The 18,912-nt window shown below is 42.0% G+C and overlaps 1 protein-coding gene across 3 annotated transcripts in view; it reads right to left on the bottom strand.

Annotated features, from left to right (window-relative positions):
- Window positions 1-18,912, bottom strand: part of KLHL29 (kelch like family member 29) — a 373,000-nt gene that overhangs the window by 302,446 nt on the left and 51,642 nt on the right. For 2 of the 3 annotated variants that reach the window (XM_062573180.1, XM_062573181.1), the window contains one exon: window positions 6,409-6,515. The exons of the other annotated variant lie outside the window; for it this stretch is intronic. In XM_062573180.1, coding sequence (XP_062429164.1) covers window positions 6,409-6,515 — 107 coding nt within the window. The remainder of the gene's footprint in view (window positions 1-6,408; window positions 6,516-18,912) is intronic. 3 annotated transcript variants of the gene reach the window in all.

Raw genomic sequence — 18,912 nt, 5'->3', positions numbered from 1 at the left:
GCAACACAGACTCTTCCACTTGGATGATCCTCCTACATAAAAGTTAAGTGCCTTAGTCCTCAGTGTGGAAGCCATTCTAACTGAAAACATACAATTTTTTCTGTCTGTATCTTTTATATGTGCTAGCATGCATATAAATGCATGCACTTTGAGAAAATGCGAGTTGACTCTGACCAAGCACTGTTAAAAATAAAAAGACAAAACTCACATCACACAAACGAGAACCACAGTAGAGTCCACCATCGTTAACACCATGCTTATAGTAATGCCTATCGAATGGCACGGTGGTGCAATTTGCTGATGTGGAAGATAGCATTCATTTCCCTCCTTTGGGAAACTAATACTTTTTGTAACCTCTTTTAACGTTTAAAAACAAAATTGTTCTTATCGCAGCCTGGCTGACAGTGTTGGCTGTGGAGAAGGTTGCTTCCAGGGGAAATGGAATGTAAAAACAGAGATGCTATGACCTTAACAATAATCCTGTTTGCATATTACAATATATTTTCCTATAATAACAGGGCAAACTCCCTTGTGTTCTGGTCAGAAAAAGTCATCTTCCAGTAAAAGCATACTGTGATCAATAACATTTTCTTAATATATTATATTATCTCTCACTGAAACACTTTTTCACTTGGCATTTCAGACTGCCTAGCAAGGGAAATTCATGACAAAACTCAAGATGGTAAATGAGATACTGCAAATTAATTCCATCCAAGAGCGATCTTTCCTTTCGTGAACAATTTGACAAGCCTGTGGCGTCCGACTTCAGCAGAAGCTTTCTCAGCTTTCAAATACACATGAAATAGAAGAATCTGCTCTAGTGCCTACCCGTCTTCGCTTTAGCCTGTGTAATTTTGTGTTGAAATACATTATAGTTTAAACAACTAACGTTGAGACTATATTGGTGGGATAGGCTTTAAGTATCAGTTTAGAAAATGGATGTGTAAGCCTCCAGGACCAATTTTGAAATACATATTTGAAAGTCCTAGTCCCAAACAGAGCCGACTTCAGGAATCCTGCACTTCTGAAGCTGCTTTGCCACCGCGTTGTCTACAATCTGATGCCGAAAACAACGGCGTGACAAAAACGCCAGCTGAAGGGGCTCAATTCCATACCGACAAAGTTCAAAGAGAGCTTTGTCACAACGGGCATCGTAGCCAAGCACTTCTCTATCCACGTGCCTGAAATTACTTTTGCGGAGATGAGTAGCAGTTTTATTCCCCCCTTGGTGCTCATGTCATTCTGCGGGCTGAGACAGCGACCCGGTGGCACAGCGAGCGGCGGAGCCCATCCTTCCTGCCTTCGGCTCGATAGCCCATCATCATTTTAGCAACAGCAGCTGTAGCTCCAACTGCATTACTCAAAGAAATTGGTACGCAGCATTGTCCAGAAGGGCAAGATCCTGCAAAAAGACCTGGCAGCGTGCAGGACGTTGTCAACAGGATTACTTAGACGCATCTGATCTCTTCAGGATTAAATGTAGAATCACTGCCCGTATTAATATTTCAGTATAAAGAATACGGGAAATGTGGTTGTTGAATATTTATGCCGTAGCAATGCTCTCTGTATGAGTTCTTCAGCAGAAACATGCTAAGTCTGGACCTGTACCCTGAAGAGTTTACCAGCCAAAGCCCCAATTAAAGAGGTACTTCAGTATGTACCCTGTTCTGAGCACGTGGGACAGCCTCGTTGACTAATTGCATTCCTACAGTGAGGAATGTGCTCAGTTTCTTTACTTAATCAGGACTCAGGATCAAAACAATACAGAAGAAACCAGAGAAAAAGATGATAATTTAATTTATGCCTGCAATTTCCAATACCTCATTAGGTTAGAAACATGTAAATTAAAGGCCAAACAACACCTCTACTTAAGAAGTCATTCACAGGACACGGACAATCTGCTTAATTGTGGGAGAAATGCGTGCAGTGAAGAGACGCAGAGTGATATCAGCTGGTGGAATAAACCCAGGATCAACAAGATATTCTGAAGATCTTCAAGGCCCACCTGGATGCAACCTCGTCTAACATGCTCTAGGTGACCCTGCTGAGTGGAGAGGTTGGACTAGATGATCTCCGGAGGTCCCTTCCAACCTTACTGATTCTGTGATTCTATGATACATTTGTGAGAGAGAAGGAGCAAAAATGAGATCAGTCCTTTTGGTAAGTAGCAGCATACATGACATTATAACAAACTGGGTGGCAAGGTCAGAATAATCAAGGGCTTTGAAGGAGAAGAAAATGTTATTATTTTTTGGTTTTGTTTTTAAACAAAATAAATTAGGCAGCAAGTCTCCATGTAAATAAGCACTTATAAAATAGCCTTTCTAGGTGAATAATTTCTTTTACGATTAATAAAATCTGCAATCTGAGTAACAATATTCTGATGACTTTTTGCCATTTGCAATTATTGCTCATCCCACCACCAAAAACTCATTATTATTAGAGCCGACACAAAAATATTTAACTGTTTCCATGGAAGGACTTAATTTTTAAAAGAATCAGATGTTCTGAAGCTTTATTTCTACTTCCAAATGAATTGTGAAAAACAAGGGCATCCTAGCAACCCTCCTTCGATTTCCAACGAGTAATTTGGCTAAAAGCATCCAATTTGTACGGCAACACAAAACATTAGAAAGTGTATTTCCCTGGTTTAAAAAGCAACCTCCTAAGAGTATGGAGTTAACGTATCGCCGTACAAGTATAAGTGTGTATTTTACACTATAAACATATGTATTTTGCCTTTTTTATAGCCCTTTTCTCCCGAGGAACTAAAAGCATTTAACAGTTACCGCAGGTCTCGCAGCACTCTGGTGAATCAGAGTATATAATCTCCGCTTTAATGGCCCGGGAGCCGAGGAGCAGGCATTGCAAAGGCGGCTCCAAGCTGCGGGACCAAATCCTGGCTTCCCTGACACGCGTTATCTCTAGAGAGGATGCAACGCAGGTAGTTTCACACCAGCACCGACAGAGACACTAGTATTGGCATCACCTGTGCACCCTACTCCCTGCTCCATCAGCAATATTACATCCACGTTGGAAGGGATACGCCAGCACAGACGCTGTTGGAAGGACTCAAACACACAAGACATGATGGCCTTAAGCAGCGGTGCTCAACGGACATCGACACGAGCCCTTCAAAAACCCCGCCGTGCAACCCTGAAGGGTGCGGTGAAGGGAGATGGCAGGCACGAGGTGCCACGCGGCATGCTCCCACCGGGCACGAGGGAAAACCTGCTTCCGCAGGCAGGGGCTTAAGCACGGTACCCGGCCGCCTTGAGAGGTTGTGGCCTCTCCATCCTGGGAGATGCACGGCCGCAACCTGCCCCAGCTCCGAAGTCGGTGCCCGCTTCGAGCAGGAGGCTGGGCTAGGCAACCTCCCAAGGTCCTTCCCAAGCTGAACTCGCCTACGGGTATCACCCCGAACACAGGCAAGGTTACGCCTTGGCTTCCTCTGCGGCATCCCCACGCTCAGCGCAAGTTCATGCAGAAAGCATGACACAGGTCTTCAGCAACCAACTTTTTCATTTTATTTGCTCCTTCTCCTCAGAAGGATGAAACAGGGCAAGCGTATCTCCTGCCACAACACACGCTAAGAGATCCCAGCAAGCATTCGGTACGCTGCACTGCATCACACGTGGCTTTTTTACAACTGCATCCCAGGCGTGGTGCGTTGTTCCAGAAAAACACTCGCAGGCATACCATAATCCAGCAGAATAACTTCACGATAATTTGATATGCGAGACATTCCCCACCACAGCAAGTGAATTAAACTGTCACTCAGCACTGTATGAGTAGCTCTAGTAGAGCTGCTTCTTCATGAGCTGTACAACAACATTTCTGTGAATTAGAAACAAAACGCTGCGCTGCAAGTTAAAATCTTCATCTTCTTTTCTGTGTGCTTGCTCTTCCTCTCTCTACTTCTATCTCCCCCCCCTACAATCACTTTCTTTAACCCTCTCTGCTCCACCTGTCTGCTTAATGCTTTCTTGCCCTGCCCTTCTCAGTAGATACCAAACCAATATATACATTCTGTTCAAACACAGGAAAAACAGACATGATATTCACTGGCAGAGTTGCTTTTCTTAAAAAAAGAAAAAAACACACTGGTGAACATTTCATTTCACTACAACCACAATACAAGTATCTGCAATTTATAACATTATATACACATGCAGGGACAAACATAAAAAAAAATTAAATAAAAGCCTTATTCAAAATTTAGGCTCTACTTCCAGCTACAATTTCATACATATATTATTATATATACCATTTATGGTTTTTATATTGGCAGAATAAAGAAAAAAATTACATACACATTCCCATCTACTCTTGTGCATACACACAATTTCATGTTTTATTATGAACATTTTAATGATAGGAGTTGAAAACCATTTTTAAATTACCAAAGCTACATTGAAAGCTGTAAGCTAGTTGCTCAGGGAAATACACCCATGGAGTCTGTTCCCAAAGCATAGTATTTTTACTTACACTTGCGAATATGGTACAAACACATTTATGGGAAGAGACTGCCAGGAAGATTACGATGAGGATTTGTTGGGGATACTGAGGGGTCCAACAAGGAATCTTGGGAGGGAATAGAAAGCACTGGAAATCAAGCTGAGCAGGGGAGTAGGTTTCACAACAGTGAGGAGAAAAAACAAAGAGTAAAAAAAAGAAAAAGGGGCAGGGGAGCCTTGCAGGTCTTGGCAGAGAACAAGTTGAGCAAGAGCATTGGGCTCCTGCAAAGAAGGCCAACCACATTCACCCTGGGCTCTGTCAGCAAGAGTGTAGCTAGCCGGCCCAAGGAAATGATCCTTCCCCTCCCTTTGGCACTTGTGAGCTCTTCGGGACAACAGGATGTGGACATACTGCAGTGAGTCCAGTTGAGGTCACTGCGGGTTGAAGCAGAGGATGTACAAGGAGAAGCTGAGGGAGGTGAGTCTGCTCAGCCTGGAGAAGAGAAGGCTCAGGTCAGCTAGGAGCTGACCTGCTGGAAATCAGTTCTGTGGAGAAGGACTTGGGGTCCTGGCAGACAACAAGTTGACCATAAGCCAGCAATGTGCTCTTGTGGCTAAGAAGGCCAATGGTATCATTGGGTGCATTAGGAAGAGTGTTACCAGCAGGTCAAGGCAGGTGATCCTCCCCTCTATTCAACCCTGGTGAGGCCTCATCTCAAGTACTGTATCCAGTTCTGGGATCCCCAGGACAAGAGAGACATGGAGCTACTGGAGAGAGTCCAGCGTAGGGCTACAAAGATGATCAGAGGGCTGGAGCACCTGCCCTAGGAGGAACGGCTGCGAGAGCTGGGCCTGTTCAGGCTGGGGAAGAGACTGAGGGGAGATCAGGACAACAGGCAGTGGGCACAAACTGAAACACAGGAAGTTCCGCCTGAACATGAGGAAGAACTTCTTTCCTGTGAGAGTGAAGAGGACTGGTAGAGGTTGCCCAGAGAGGCTGTGGAGTCTCCTTCTCTGAAGATATTCAAAACCTGTCTGGACGCGATCCTGTGCAACCTGCTCTAGGTGACCCTGCTTGAGCAGGGCGATTGGACTAGATGATCTCCAGAGGTCCTTTCCAACCTGAATTACCCTATGATTCTAAATAATTGGTTGGGATAAGCAAGAAAGCTGGTCAAAGGAGGAAAACAATGGAACAAGAAAGCCATAAAATGGCACCAAAGGCTGAGATTATCTCTGTGGGGGAAAAAACAAAATGGGCTGGGGTAAGAAGCTTGGAATATGATGAAAGAAGTAAAATAACAACAGGTTGAAAGAAAAGAGGGCAGCAGAGATCAAGATTGTGAGGAAGAGCGGGGGAAAAAAAAGAAGAAGACCCAAAAATCAAATCTGTGTCCACTGAATTGCACTTTCCTCCAACATCTAAAAGGTGAAAATCTGCACAATTCCTTCACTGATAAAATCAAGTATTTAAATCAAGGGTTTAAACCACTCTGATAACACATAAAACAATTTGGGTTGAGGGGAGGGAAAGGGGAGGACTCATTTCTCATAGAATAGTCTCATTTTTAACACAAAAACATGCATACATTTGTCAGTTTAAAATTCAAAATAATGAGTACACCTGAACAACTGGCTTACAGCTTTTTACAGTTTTATAAAATACACACCCCTGAGCCTCCAGTGAGGCTGTGGAAATGCAAACTTTATTCTGTCCTGGAGGTGTACCACCAATTGCAGAGACTACTGCAGATCAGCTTTACAGCACTAGCATTCATCTTATTACGCTATTTTTCTATTGTAACTCCAAACCTCAGTTTCACGTGCTCTGATACGGATTCATTGCAGTCACTGAAAGGGAATGAGTAACCCAAATTGCGTTTGTGTAAGTGGACAAGAGATCATAAAAGGAAAACGAAAACACAACCGGAAGAGACATCTGCACACTTACCTTATGATGTCCAGAATCTGCGTTAAAACCAGCCTCAGGTATAACAGTCAATAAAGAGGACAGCAAACCCTTGCATTTAGCAGGGGGTTTCTGGGAAGCCAGATTACCTAGAAAGAGTTGAAGAGAATTATTTTGGTAGGTGAAGATGAAGTCACCTATACTTCATAAAAATAGCCTTCAAATGAGCCACAGCACAAGGGAAAAATAGCTCCACAATGGGAGATGTGGTACGCCACCACGATCGGCACGAAGAATTTAATCCACTGAAGGTGACAAAAATTTGCCATGAAGTATGTAGAGTTAGACTCTGGTAAATTCTTAGGGTTTAGCAAAGAACATCTAATATCCAAGATAACATGGTGTTAACCCTCTAATCAAGGATGCAGAGGAGACCAGAAAGAGCATGATATTTTACTTAATTAGTTGCTATCAAAGAGAGGACTAGTTCAAGCATTTGCACAAAAAGAAGCAATTCAAAATCACTTAAAAGTTTAATAATGTTATAGAAGTCTTTGGTAGCACAGGATTTTCCCATGAAACACAAATAATCCCTGGAGATAAATTTAAGGAAACATATCTCATTTTAATGCCCAGAGTAAAATGACTATTCATTAAAGCAAAGCAGTTTTATACCTATGTTCTCCATCTCAGATTTAATATATATGAAAGTAATCTTTATGACAGGAAGTGGCATGTAATCCTGCAAGAATGAACTGCTGTCATTATCTGAGAATCAATACCATTTTTTTAAAGTGGCTGTAACAGTACCTATTGATTTCACATTTTCAGCATTGGAGTTTGAGGCTCTACAAAGAAGATTCTTACAACAACAACAGAGCTTCAGATGAATAAATGAGTTGATATAAATTAATTTGAAATTTATAGTGCACTTCCCTTGAACCAACCAGGGCTTCTTTGCTTTTGCCTCAACTTAGGCTTTTCTCATTTTATATGAAATATGTTTTGTATAATTATAATATTTTGAGCTGGTAGAGCAATACTTCACTAGTTCTACCTATAAGCAATAGAAATTTTACTAAGCAAAACATCTTCATGGAAGACATCTCTGTTCCCTGCGAGTGTAGCGTCACAGATTATTTGTAGGACATTTTGCTACGTTTAAGGAGCCTGACCCACTGCAAAAATCCCTTCTGCTGTGAAAGCACAAAACTGACTCGGCACTGAGGAGCTCACAGGCCAAACGGGTACGGTTTGATGGGTGCTGAAGGTCAGGATCGGTAATGGAAAGGAATAGGAACAGTAGCCCACAGAAGAAGTAAATAATGTACCCAAGGTCGCTCAGCAGGTCTGTCCAGCCACGAGCTGCATTGAGCCATGCTGTATTCCTTTAAGACAGTTTAATGAAACTGATAAATTCTTACTATTATTCTGCAAATGAAGCATGTAACAGCTTTGGCTTGATGAGCTGATCAAATGGCTCATGCTGCAATGAATGAATTGTAATAAGGCAATACGGCAAGAGGTACCATTACCCATGGGGGGGGGGAGAAAAAAGAGATTACACCAGTAAAAAAGTAGTGTGAAGGGATGGGATTAAGGACAGCTGACATCCCAAAAGGAATGCCATTAAGAAAACAGACAAAACATTTACAATTTTTAGTCTTCATTTCATGCAGAAAATCAGATCCACCTCCAAGCACTAGCCAGCTGGAGGTTAGTTTCTTGAAAATTTAAGGAAAGATAATACAAGTAATGAGCAAAGGAAATGTGTGGGGAATGGTGCATATATATGTAAATAAAGATCTTGTCTGCCCCATCACTCCAGTTTTCCCTGTCATTTGGAGCTACATTCTCCTCCTTAGCCTGCTTTGCTTACAGGATGAGGCTCATTTTGGAGTTAAGCACTTTCAAATACATGGTCTATTTATCTATTTAATGCTTCTCAAATGCATTATTGAGATATTTCAACTGAGCATTTCTGACTCTTGCGACATGCCTGAAGAATTTAGCGTGGCGTGTATGAAAAAGCTCAAACAAAAATAGAATGCTTTTTTTCTTCTTTTCAGAAAGCGCTCTGTTTTCATGGAGAAGTTTATGGAAAGAAAAAAAAAACTCAAGGGAGCCATTTCTCCTTTGCATAGTGAATCATCATATCATAGTTACCCCATCATCTCCAAGGGCAACACTAGACCAAAGCTGCACTGGAAGATCTCCCTAGGGACACATCCATTTTTCAAAATCATCTCAGGACTCTTGTTCCAGGGCAAGTAGAGACCTTGCAGAACGGAAAAAATCTTTGACAGCAATTTTTATTATTATTATAATGAAAAAGGGTGACACTTTCGCATGAAGGAAATCTTTTTCTTCCTTACCTCAACCATGAAATATATGAAGCATATTTACAAAGTATTATTTCAGACTCTAGATGGCAGAGCCAGAGGGAAAGGCAAAATAGATATCGCAGCTGGATACAGAATATTTGAAGAAAGGGGGATAAGAAGGGAAAAAGAAGCCAGAAAAGCAATAATCCTTCACCATGAAAATGGCACACAAAAAAGGGCTTAAGTTCAAAGTTTGTTTGCTTCCTCCTTCCACCATATGGAGACCCAAAGAAGAGTCAAAATTATTATATGGGGCAACACAAAGTCAGGATTAATGGCCTTTACTGTTTAACTTACTGCTATTTACATCATTTTCAAGGAAGGATTCTTTTGCGTAAAAAAGAAATAGCAAAATTGATCTTAGCAAAATTTAACTACAGTTTATATTATGGGGGAAGGAGAAGATCAAAACCAGACAGACAGTTCTGAACCACCAGAATAAAATACTTGCCCTAAAAAAGCCAGAAGTTCTGCAAGGAGCCAACACATATAAACACTAACAACAAAAGTTGCTGTCTCTCAGAGCTTCATGAGTTTCATGAAAGGGTCAGTTTGTTCCTTGGGGTTAAACTGCATGGAGTCCACATGTACACATAGCACAGGATCAGAACAAACTGTTTTGTCTCCCCTACCTCATCAAGATGGACATCTTCACAAACAAATGGACTAATCAGTAGCTGTCTGGCTAAAAAGACCTTAGGATTGAGAATCAGGTCGAGATTTTTTACAGAAAGGGAATATATCAATCAGATTCCCTTGAACTTCAGCATTTCTGGTTTGGCGAAATAGAGTGATTCTATACTAGGAAACTGAGCTATGGTGGCAGCTCAAACAGATAGCTCACCATGGTTCGGCTCCAAGAAGTGTATTAGAAGAGAGGTCTCCAAGAGGCAGGGAAGGACAAGGGAAGGAATAATTCCAAGTGATGTCAAGTCAAAAACATAATCCACTTATGCCACAAGATTGTCTTTCCGAGCTTGGCTGTTATAGATGAAGCATCCAGTAGCAACTAAGCTGACTAGCTCCTGTACCAAGAGCTACAAAGAATGAGAGAAATGGATAGAATTTTAAACAGACCATACTCATTATCTAAAGCAAGTCGAGGAGCAGCAACTCGGTTCAACTTATTCACCAATGACCTGGATAAAGGGACAGAGTGCCTCCTCAGCAAGTTTGATGACAATACCCAGCTGGGTACCATCTCTCCTATGAGGAATGGCTGTGAGAGCTGGGCCTGTTTAGCCTGGAAAAGGGAAGATTGAGAGGAGATCTTATCAACTTCCATAAACACCTTAAGGGGGGATGTCAAGGGGATGGGGCCGGACTCTTTTCAGTTGTCCGGACAAGAGGCAACGGGCTCAAACTGAAACATGGGAAGTTCCACCTGCATACGAGGAAGAACTTTCCTGTGAGAGTGACAGAGCACTGGAACAGGTTGCTCAGAGAGGTTGTGGAGTTGTCTTCTCTGGAGATATTCAAAACCTGCCTGGACGTGATCCTGTCTAACATATTCTAGGTGACCCTGCTTGAGCAGGAGCGGTGGACTAAATGATCTTCAGAGGTCCCTTCTCACCTCAACCATTCTGTAATTCTGTGGTGCTTCTTAGGAAAGGAAGAAAAGGGGTAGGAAAAATATACTAAAGTTGTCATGTTGGACACTGCTTAGGGAATGGTCAGTATTTGTTCTTCTGTGTTGCGCAGACTCCTGAGAAATGAGAAAGTGGCCCAGGCTTTGCAGCCTGATTCAGAGCTTTATGGTTCTGCCTTCCTGCAGTGGAGTTCACATGAATCTGTAGAAGAGTCAGCAACGATACAATGCACCACACATCGCCTGTCCAGCAGGTCTCGCTTGTGTTTTCAAAAGAATTCAGAAAGGAAGAATGATGAAGCCAAGGAGACATGGAAACAGTTATTTTAGATTAATTAATTGGAAAAACTTTTACGTTACGAAAATATTCTGCAAAAGCCTCTCCATGCAGACAAGCTATAAATCAGCTGTGAAACAGGAAGTGCTTTAAAAATGCCCTTTTGTAAGCTGTTATGCACTACAAGCACAACCTTCCCCATGTCACATACCATAGTTTGGGGCAGGGGGCAAAGAAAGGGGAAGAAGCAGTGGGCAGAGACACAGCTGGAGCATACTCCCTGCAAACAGACAAGGGCAACGGACAAGGAACGCAGATCAGAAAAAAAGACTCCAATATAAGTTGTCTCACTTACTAGATAGGTTAAATAATTGCTTCAAAAGCTGTAAAAGAAGGGTTCTTATAGGCAATACATGTAGCAAATGAAAATCAGTCACCCTTCAAACAGCTGAGCTTAGCAAGGGTAGAACTGGGAAGTGCTACAGACACAGGAGTCAAGGACAGGCCAACATATTCAAAGCTCTCAAACCATCATTGAGATGGTTCTCAATCTTTAGATTGGGAACCATCTCTTGGGCAGTCCCAATAACCTTATTGGATGTAGACTGGTGATACTGCAGCTCTCCTAAGGAAAATCTCTATAATATACAGAAAACACTATCATAAGGTTGAGAAGGTGATCTGGGAAGGGAGCAACTATGGATCCTATGAGAAGTTATGCAGGCAGTGAAGCTACACGTAGCTACAGGCAGCTGTTGCAGACTGGGATAGAAAAAAAAAGGGGCCTGAAAAGAAAAATAAAGGCCTCAAACTGAAGGATGCATACGTTTTCACATCCTTACTTGACTTCACTGTCCTATGGAAAGAGCAACTGTTCCATACAGTGACAGCCAGACAGTGCTACTTCATATGTTGGCCCCAGTCTTTATTATTTAATACAGAATTCACAGATCTCCGTGATCTCAGCCTGACAATGCTGCCTTTCTTGTCAAGGTTGGGAAGAATTTAGGTAAAAGTCACTGAGGCTGAGAAGTCACCTGAGAAAGATGACCATCAAAGAGTATGTCTATGTTTCCATAAAGTTTAAGTTATTTATATAAATATTTTAACAGCAACGAAGGAGAACATCACTCCATTCAGTGCCTAATAGCTCTAGGTTTGACATATAATTGCTGAATTCCTAAGACTACTTGGTAGGTTTTGCTCTATTTATATCGTTTCTTGCAATCATGCTCCTCTCTCTGAAAGCAGGCTGGGAACTATTAACATCTCTTCATCAAAGATTTAGACAGACTGACAGTAACCCTGTGGTTATTCTGTGTAATGCTTTTTCCAAAGTCCCCAAATCAGAACGCTGGCCTGTGCTTCAGCAGAGTAAAGCTGAGAGGAAAAGGAAAGGGGAATATAATTTTAGCTCAGCACCCTTCTATTCCATTACATAGAGGAATTAAACTCCTCCTATGGCATTACGTAGCTTTTGAGAAAATATTTGCGGTTTAGAACTGACTGTTCAGTTTGTATTCCTGCATGGATAATTACTTCTTTAAAAGGAAGTATACATCAATAATATTCATGGCGAGTTTATAAGAGCTTGGCAAACATTTCTGACAAAACAAAAACTCAAACAGAAGGATTACTCATAAAATGCTACATCAACAACTCTTTTGACAGGCATCTGGATTATGCTGCTCTTTAAAAGGGAAAAACAAAGATGTCACTTCTAAGTTTAAATGGAAACAGAGAAATATGCTATTGAAAATATCAGATCATAAACAAAGCTATTTTTGCAAACTCAAATGCAATGAGCAACCATGGCAAAGTTTGTCAAGATCCTCTACCCTTTTTTTCCCCTCCTCCCCAAAAAATATTTTTAAAAATGCCACAAGATGTACAGAGATTACGGGTAAAATGAGAAGGGGGTATAAGTGTTTATAGACAGAGAAGATTATTAGGAGAATTAGTAGAACAGCATTGGTAGTTTATCAAGTCTCATCTTTGTCTTCAAATGACCTTTAGTTGATGCTTTAAGTGAAAACTCATATACCTGCTCAACTGAACAAAGATGCAGTGTAGACAGACACTTCAGATGCCCATTCTCGAAGAATACATCTCATTATCCTTCTCCTGAATCACATTCAACATAGAATTACATTATCCAGACAACATTAGTTTATGTGATACTCTGGAGCAAGAAGCATAACCAGATGACTGTGATGATGCAAATAGGAATTTCTTACTCATTCTAAGTTTATTTAATTTTTATTCCCCAGGAAAAGCTCAAGGAAAAGCTAAATGAGACGCGTGGAGTTCAAAAGGAATATGTAGAGTCCTTGCATGTGTAAGACCACATAAGACACGACTGCTTACTCAAAAGAAAGCAGAGTTTGAATGGATCCACAATGTTAAGTTCAAAATTGTTCTGAACTGTGAGGTTTCTTTGAGGGCACACACACAGTCAGTAAAAATGGTCAATGCCCTTGATGTGGAATCAGCTTTTCATAATTAAATGAAGTCTCCTAGGTTTGCTGTAAGAGTTCATGAAGATAACAGACAAGTACTTGCATTGAAAGGTCTTTTGTTTCTTTACTGAAGGAAAGACCAGCAAAGTACTTTTTCCTAGGATGGTTTTAAGCACTAGATTTAAAATGCTGGAGTGTTTTTGGACAGTTTAACTAACAAATGTGTCCTGATTCCATTGCTTCACTCATGTAACTGGGGAGAGTGTTGTTTGAAGCACTGAAGCATTTGAGGCTGAAGAAACCTCAATTTCTTTGGAAAACACCAGGAACAGTCTTTCTGTGCTGTGAATCTTTTCTACATTCTTTTGTCAAAAATCAAATAGAAAACACTGGAAAGAAAAAATCTGCTGGTCTGCCATTTGCAGACAATCTTTTTTGAACAAAAGTGCTACTCTGAATATTACTGTCAGGAACTATCAGGGAGTCGAGTAACATAACCAGCTCCAGGTGATGTGAAGACAACCATGTTGTGCCTTTTGTAATGTGGCAAGAATGCTTTAAGACAGCTGGGGACCTGCAAGACAGGAGCTGGCTGCTGCAGAGGAGCCAGTAGTCTGGCAAAATACCTGCCTCCTGCAAGAAGGGCTGCAGAAAACCCTGCTCCTACCTGAAACATCACACCAAGCACAGACAGACTGAGCAGACACCATAAACCGCACTTGGTTCACAATGAGCCAGTGACAGCAGGGACGAAGGAAACACCTAAAAGCTCATTCTGTTGGGCTTAATGCTGCAAAATGGAAAGGAAGGACACAATATAATCAGTTGGGAAAGAACAGCCTGTGCTGCAAGGGGGAAAGCAACCCTTTCTCCTACAATCTGAGCAAACAACACCATACCCTAAGAGAAAGCACCAGCCTTATGTGGTATCTAAGTGCAAAATAGTACCAAAGGGAAAAATACGGCCAGGATGATAGTACAGCTACAGCGTGCTACAGCTTGCACTAGACTGCATCCTGAGATGCTATTCAAAAGTACGAGTGTCTACCAGGAGGAGTTATTCTGTAGGGACAGGCGGTCTGATAGAGGCCACCTCCACCTCCGCAAATACAGACTCTATGTTCTTTCTGACAGACATACTTTGGGCTGACAAGTTCATGACAGAGGGAGAAGCTACTTTTTTCCACAAGAACCAGAGTTCTATTTATTGCCTCGATAACCCTGACAGTCCCTCCTGCCCTTACAGTCTGATCCTCTTGTATACCACAAGCCCTAGGACCCAATTTCTTGGCTCCCTGAAGGAGAAAAAAAAATCCTGTCATGATTACCAAGTTTCTAGCGATGCCTTGGAGGTGCTGGTGAAAGGTTTTAGTGATTAATTATTCTTGCTGTCAGAAACTATTTGTTTTTTCTGTTACGAGTTTTCTTGGCTTTCATTTCTAGACAGTGAATCTTGTTACATTTTTGCTCAACAGATAGAAACCTTCTTTTATTAAAGTTTTATTTCCTGTATCAAAAGGCTAATCGAATTTTTCCTTCTCTCAGAGTAGGGTAGTAGATGATAGGAAGAAGCTCCAGTAGCTCAAACACAGGTTCTGCTACCCTTTAGTGGCTCTCATTGCTCTTCTACCATCTCTTCCTCTCTGGTCAGCCTCCTTCTTGCAGGCAGATCAGAGCAAAATATTCCGGGAGAGGTTGCAGTAGGGTCAGACTCAGATTTAGCACAGCCACACTGAAGCTGTCCTGTAGGAGCGCATAAAGATCGCCGACAAGGCAACAGCTCTACCAGCTCACGTCCCCCTCTCGTCAACTGAGGAGTGCAGGCATTGCCCCCACTCCTTCCCTCTGCTGATTTCGAGGGATCTGAGGACAGCTAGTTTGGAGTAGCTCATTAATGTCTGAAGTTGGGCAAGCTCAATTCTGTCCCTCCCATACGACACATCGATTTATTTTGATCTAGTTTTTAATCAGAATAGCGTTACCAATTCAAATGCTTTGCAGGAGTCAAAAATACCTAACCTCTTATCTTTATCATCTAAACTTGCAGTCACATCAAAAACACTTCACAGATGCCAGGTTAGCTTGACAGGATCTATTTTCTATAAGCTCGTGTTGATTGGCATTAATTATATTTCTCTTACTTAATCCTTTATCAGCTGTCCCATTTATTATACCACAAATCAATATTAGAATGACAAGACTCAAAAACTCACACCTTTAAGGCACAGATCTTGGCCAGTTTTCCAAAGCAACAACCAAATTTCCAAAGCTGACTGCCTGCAGCATACTGGCACATTAATAGAGCTCTTAATCTCCTCTCTCCACCTCCCAATTACAACACTAAAAAAAAAAAAAAAATGTAGCTTAATTTGTCATCCCCAAAGAAACAGTTGAATAAACAGATCCTTTACAAAAGATCCCCTTTACTGAAAGGGAAAAAAAGCAAGCGAAGACAGAAGAGGAAGTGTGGGAGGTGAGCAGGTTAGAGTCAATCAAACTTTTGATTCCATGAGAATAATTAGAAACAGAGTAATTTCTTCACAGCAAGAATTTCTTCTCCTGATGTAAATTGTTGATTTTAGCATGTATGACTAGTGTGGTATGCGTTCAACGGAGCTGAGGAGATCGTGCTGTTAAAATTGAGCTGCTAGATTTAATTTTAAAATTAGGTTATACAAAAACACAGGTTAGAGGCCCTACTCATATGGTGCTGAGAAACTTTCCGCAGTGGGTAGTCCGAGAGCTAACCATCCCCAGTACCACTTGGCGATAGCCTGGATGTCTTGCATGTGAAATGAGTGGAGGGAGAGCATTTTCTCAGAGAATTCATATTGATTTGAATGTGAAGATTTTTTAGTCGCAGGCTTGGTGCGGCTGCACCAGTGCTGCATCTAGCTCTCTCCCATTAGCAAGCTTTCGCGTTAAGCTTGGTGGACAGTCTTTGCACAGCTCCTTTGAACAAGGTTTTAAAGCAGGCTGTTTCAGTACGTTGCTACCACTCTCACGCTGCTGTGACCTTATCTGGAGAGTCACTAATACTCCACGTGAAGAACAACAGGGCTTCCCTTGACACACTGGTTCATAGCCCTGACTAAAACATGCCTGAGTTTGGCAGCCGCATCGATGGCAGAGAGCTCTCGTGTCTAACAAACCAGCACTGCTGTAGTCATGACAGTATTCACTTAAAAAAAAAAGGCTGATAGCACCCATGGAGAAGACTACGGTTATTTGTTTTATAGCCCCAGGCAGCGACCTGCATGCTGTCACCAAAGCTGTTAATAAACCTATCATGCGCCCATTTCTCGACATTGAGGATACGTCGTAAACACAACAAACATGCTCAAACAACGAACGTGCTCCAGCTGAAAGGATGCTGCCGTTTACATCCTTTGTTTTCTTCTCACACCCTAACAGTGATGCCAGGATGCCAGTATCAGGACAGAAGTCTTCTCCTCCACAGCTCCAGCTCTCTGGGAACGTACTTTCCAGGGCCAAGCACTGCATCTCGGTTAAAACCTTCATTCAGGTTCTCCTCATTCGATGTCTCTGCTTCTCTTTTGCCATGTCTAAAATTCAGAGGCTCTCACAGAACTGTCTGCATTCACGTGACTACCTGGACAACTGTTTGGTCCCAGACTACCTTCATTTCCCTGAGGAGCTACACTACCTGCACACTACGCTACTGGCACACAGTGCTGAGGAAAAGGCCTTTTAAAGCTGTTTCACGGTGGTGCATGGTGTTTGCAACTGCTCAGATTCAGAGATGCAAGCCCAGTGCAAAGTTTACATGCATCCAGGACAAATCAACTGAAGAGATCCATGCTCCAAAGAACTTCCTATGCATTCATCTCTGATGGCCCATCAAACACAGAAATCACATTTTCCACGTAGAAGAGTATGCCCATTGTCACGTTAACCACTTCCTCCTTCCTCTTTCCCAAATCCCACTGCCTGTGCTGTCGAGTCAGCTACTACCACCTTCCAAGTAGATTATTGCAATTTGTGTGCAAGAAGTAATGTCCAGTGGGAAAAAGTTACTTATTTGTAATTTCTCCTGCAGGAGGTCTCAGTCTGGCACCGGGCCCCCACCCAACTGCACCTAGTGAGCACACATTCCCAAAAGTTCATTTTTCTATGTAGCTGACAGTCTTAAAAGACACAACAGCAAAATAAAAAGGAACGCACTCCCTCAGCTTCAGAGAAAAGCTGCCTTGTCCCCATTTTAAGAACTGAGGCTGGAAAGACTGACAAGATTTTAATCAAACTGTCAGTGACAGCACAGGATCTCAGTCTGGATCTCAGTCTACCTGGATCTCTGTTCAGTGTCTTCTGACAAGACTCATCAGTTTCTTTGGATTCTTTCTCCCAAACTACAAGAGACAGCTCTAGAATTAATCTTTATGATTGCAAGAGTAGCTTCACTCTAGAATTAATCTTTATGATTGCAAGAGTAGCTTCACACCACGAGACTGTGTGGCCATGGGTTATTAATGAGGGTCCTGATCAAGTGCACATTCAGCCTAAATCATTTGCTAAAAAGTTATCCTCCTATAGGCTATATAAATACATAATACATCTACATTAACCTGTGTGACACTGAAGCAGTCTTTCCAGCAATCTGGCCTCCTTTATCTCCAAAGTAGACTCTTATACCTCATTTGAGTGAGTGAGCACACATTTTAAATAATGATGAGCGACTCCAATTTTCACATCTTCCTGGATGCAGTGTCAAATTTATTTGTAATAGGATCATCTATTATCTGTCAGTACTGAGCAAACTAGGTGAGAAAATAATGGTTAGTAGTACATTAAGGAACCTATGCAGAATCCTGAAGAAAATTAGCACGAGGCAAACGGAGTTGTTGAAAACAGAAGTGTGACTTGTTGATTGCTTAATGCAGCCTGCCTTGGCTTAATAGTTACTCCCAGTGCAGTATCAGAGGTTGTTGCATTTTTTTGTTGTCTGTTTAAAGACAAAAATATTCTCTCTCTCCATCCGTTCCATTTTAAACACGGAATATTTAAATCACTGAGGCACTCCTGTTACAGCAGATCTGCTTTTGGCAAAATTCAGACCGATGCCAGAAAGAAGTGAAAACAGTGGGTGTTGCCAGCTCACGAGAGAGGCACAGAAGCTGGAGGTTCTTCTCATTTAATCTACACTTTGGGGCTGCCAGGTGGGCATTTACACTATCCTTTATTGGGATGTCTGTCCCATAGAAAGATTGAAAATGCTGGCATAGCTCTATGTTCATTTGCTAGCCTCTAGGCTACAAGTCAAGACAAACAAAACCCACAGAGATGTTTTCCTTCTCCTTAAGAACCCAAGGAAAATGTTTCCTATTCCGGAAATGCTCAGGCAAAGCTTCCTTCCCTCCTTAAAAATGTGCCATGATCAGCACACGTCGGTGTGTGCAGCTGGGGACTAGCACTGCAACCAGATCACGGATCACTTCAGCGCTCTGAGGTCCACCCTGCACCAAAAAACACAACTAGGTATTTGTAGCCGTTTATCTAGGGCAATTTCGGTGCTTCTGAGTATAGCAGCAGTTTCTTCTGAAACTGGAGAGAATAAATTCCTGATGTAAGGCTCTCCATAGCTCACTTCACCTCTCGTCCCTTTTTCTTTCCTCAAAACTGTGCTCAGTTGCAAGTTTACTTCCTAAAGGCAATTCGGATCATGCCCACTTCTGTGGCGACAAGCCACAGTATTAACCACATTGTCCTCTGGCCGAGTGTGGCATCTGGATACGACAGAGGTATCTCCTGAAAGAAGTGGTCCTGCCCTTTGGGAAAAGCTGCTGCACATAGACAGGTGATGAGGAACTGATTTGCTTA

Source organism: Rhea pennata, chromosome 3 (assembly GCF_028389875.1).
Source record: "Rhea pennata isolate bPtePen1 chromosome 3, bPtePen1.pri, whole genome shotgun sequence".
Lineage (NCBI taxonomy): Eukaryota > Metazoa > Chordata > Aves > Rheiformes > Rheidae > Rhea > Rhea pennata.
This window is presented reverse-complemented; position numbering and strand designations above follow the sequence as displayed.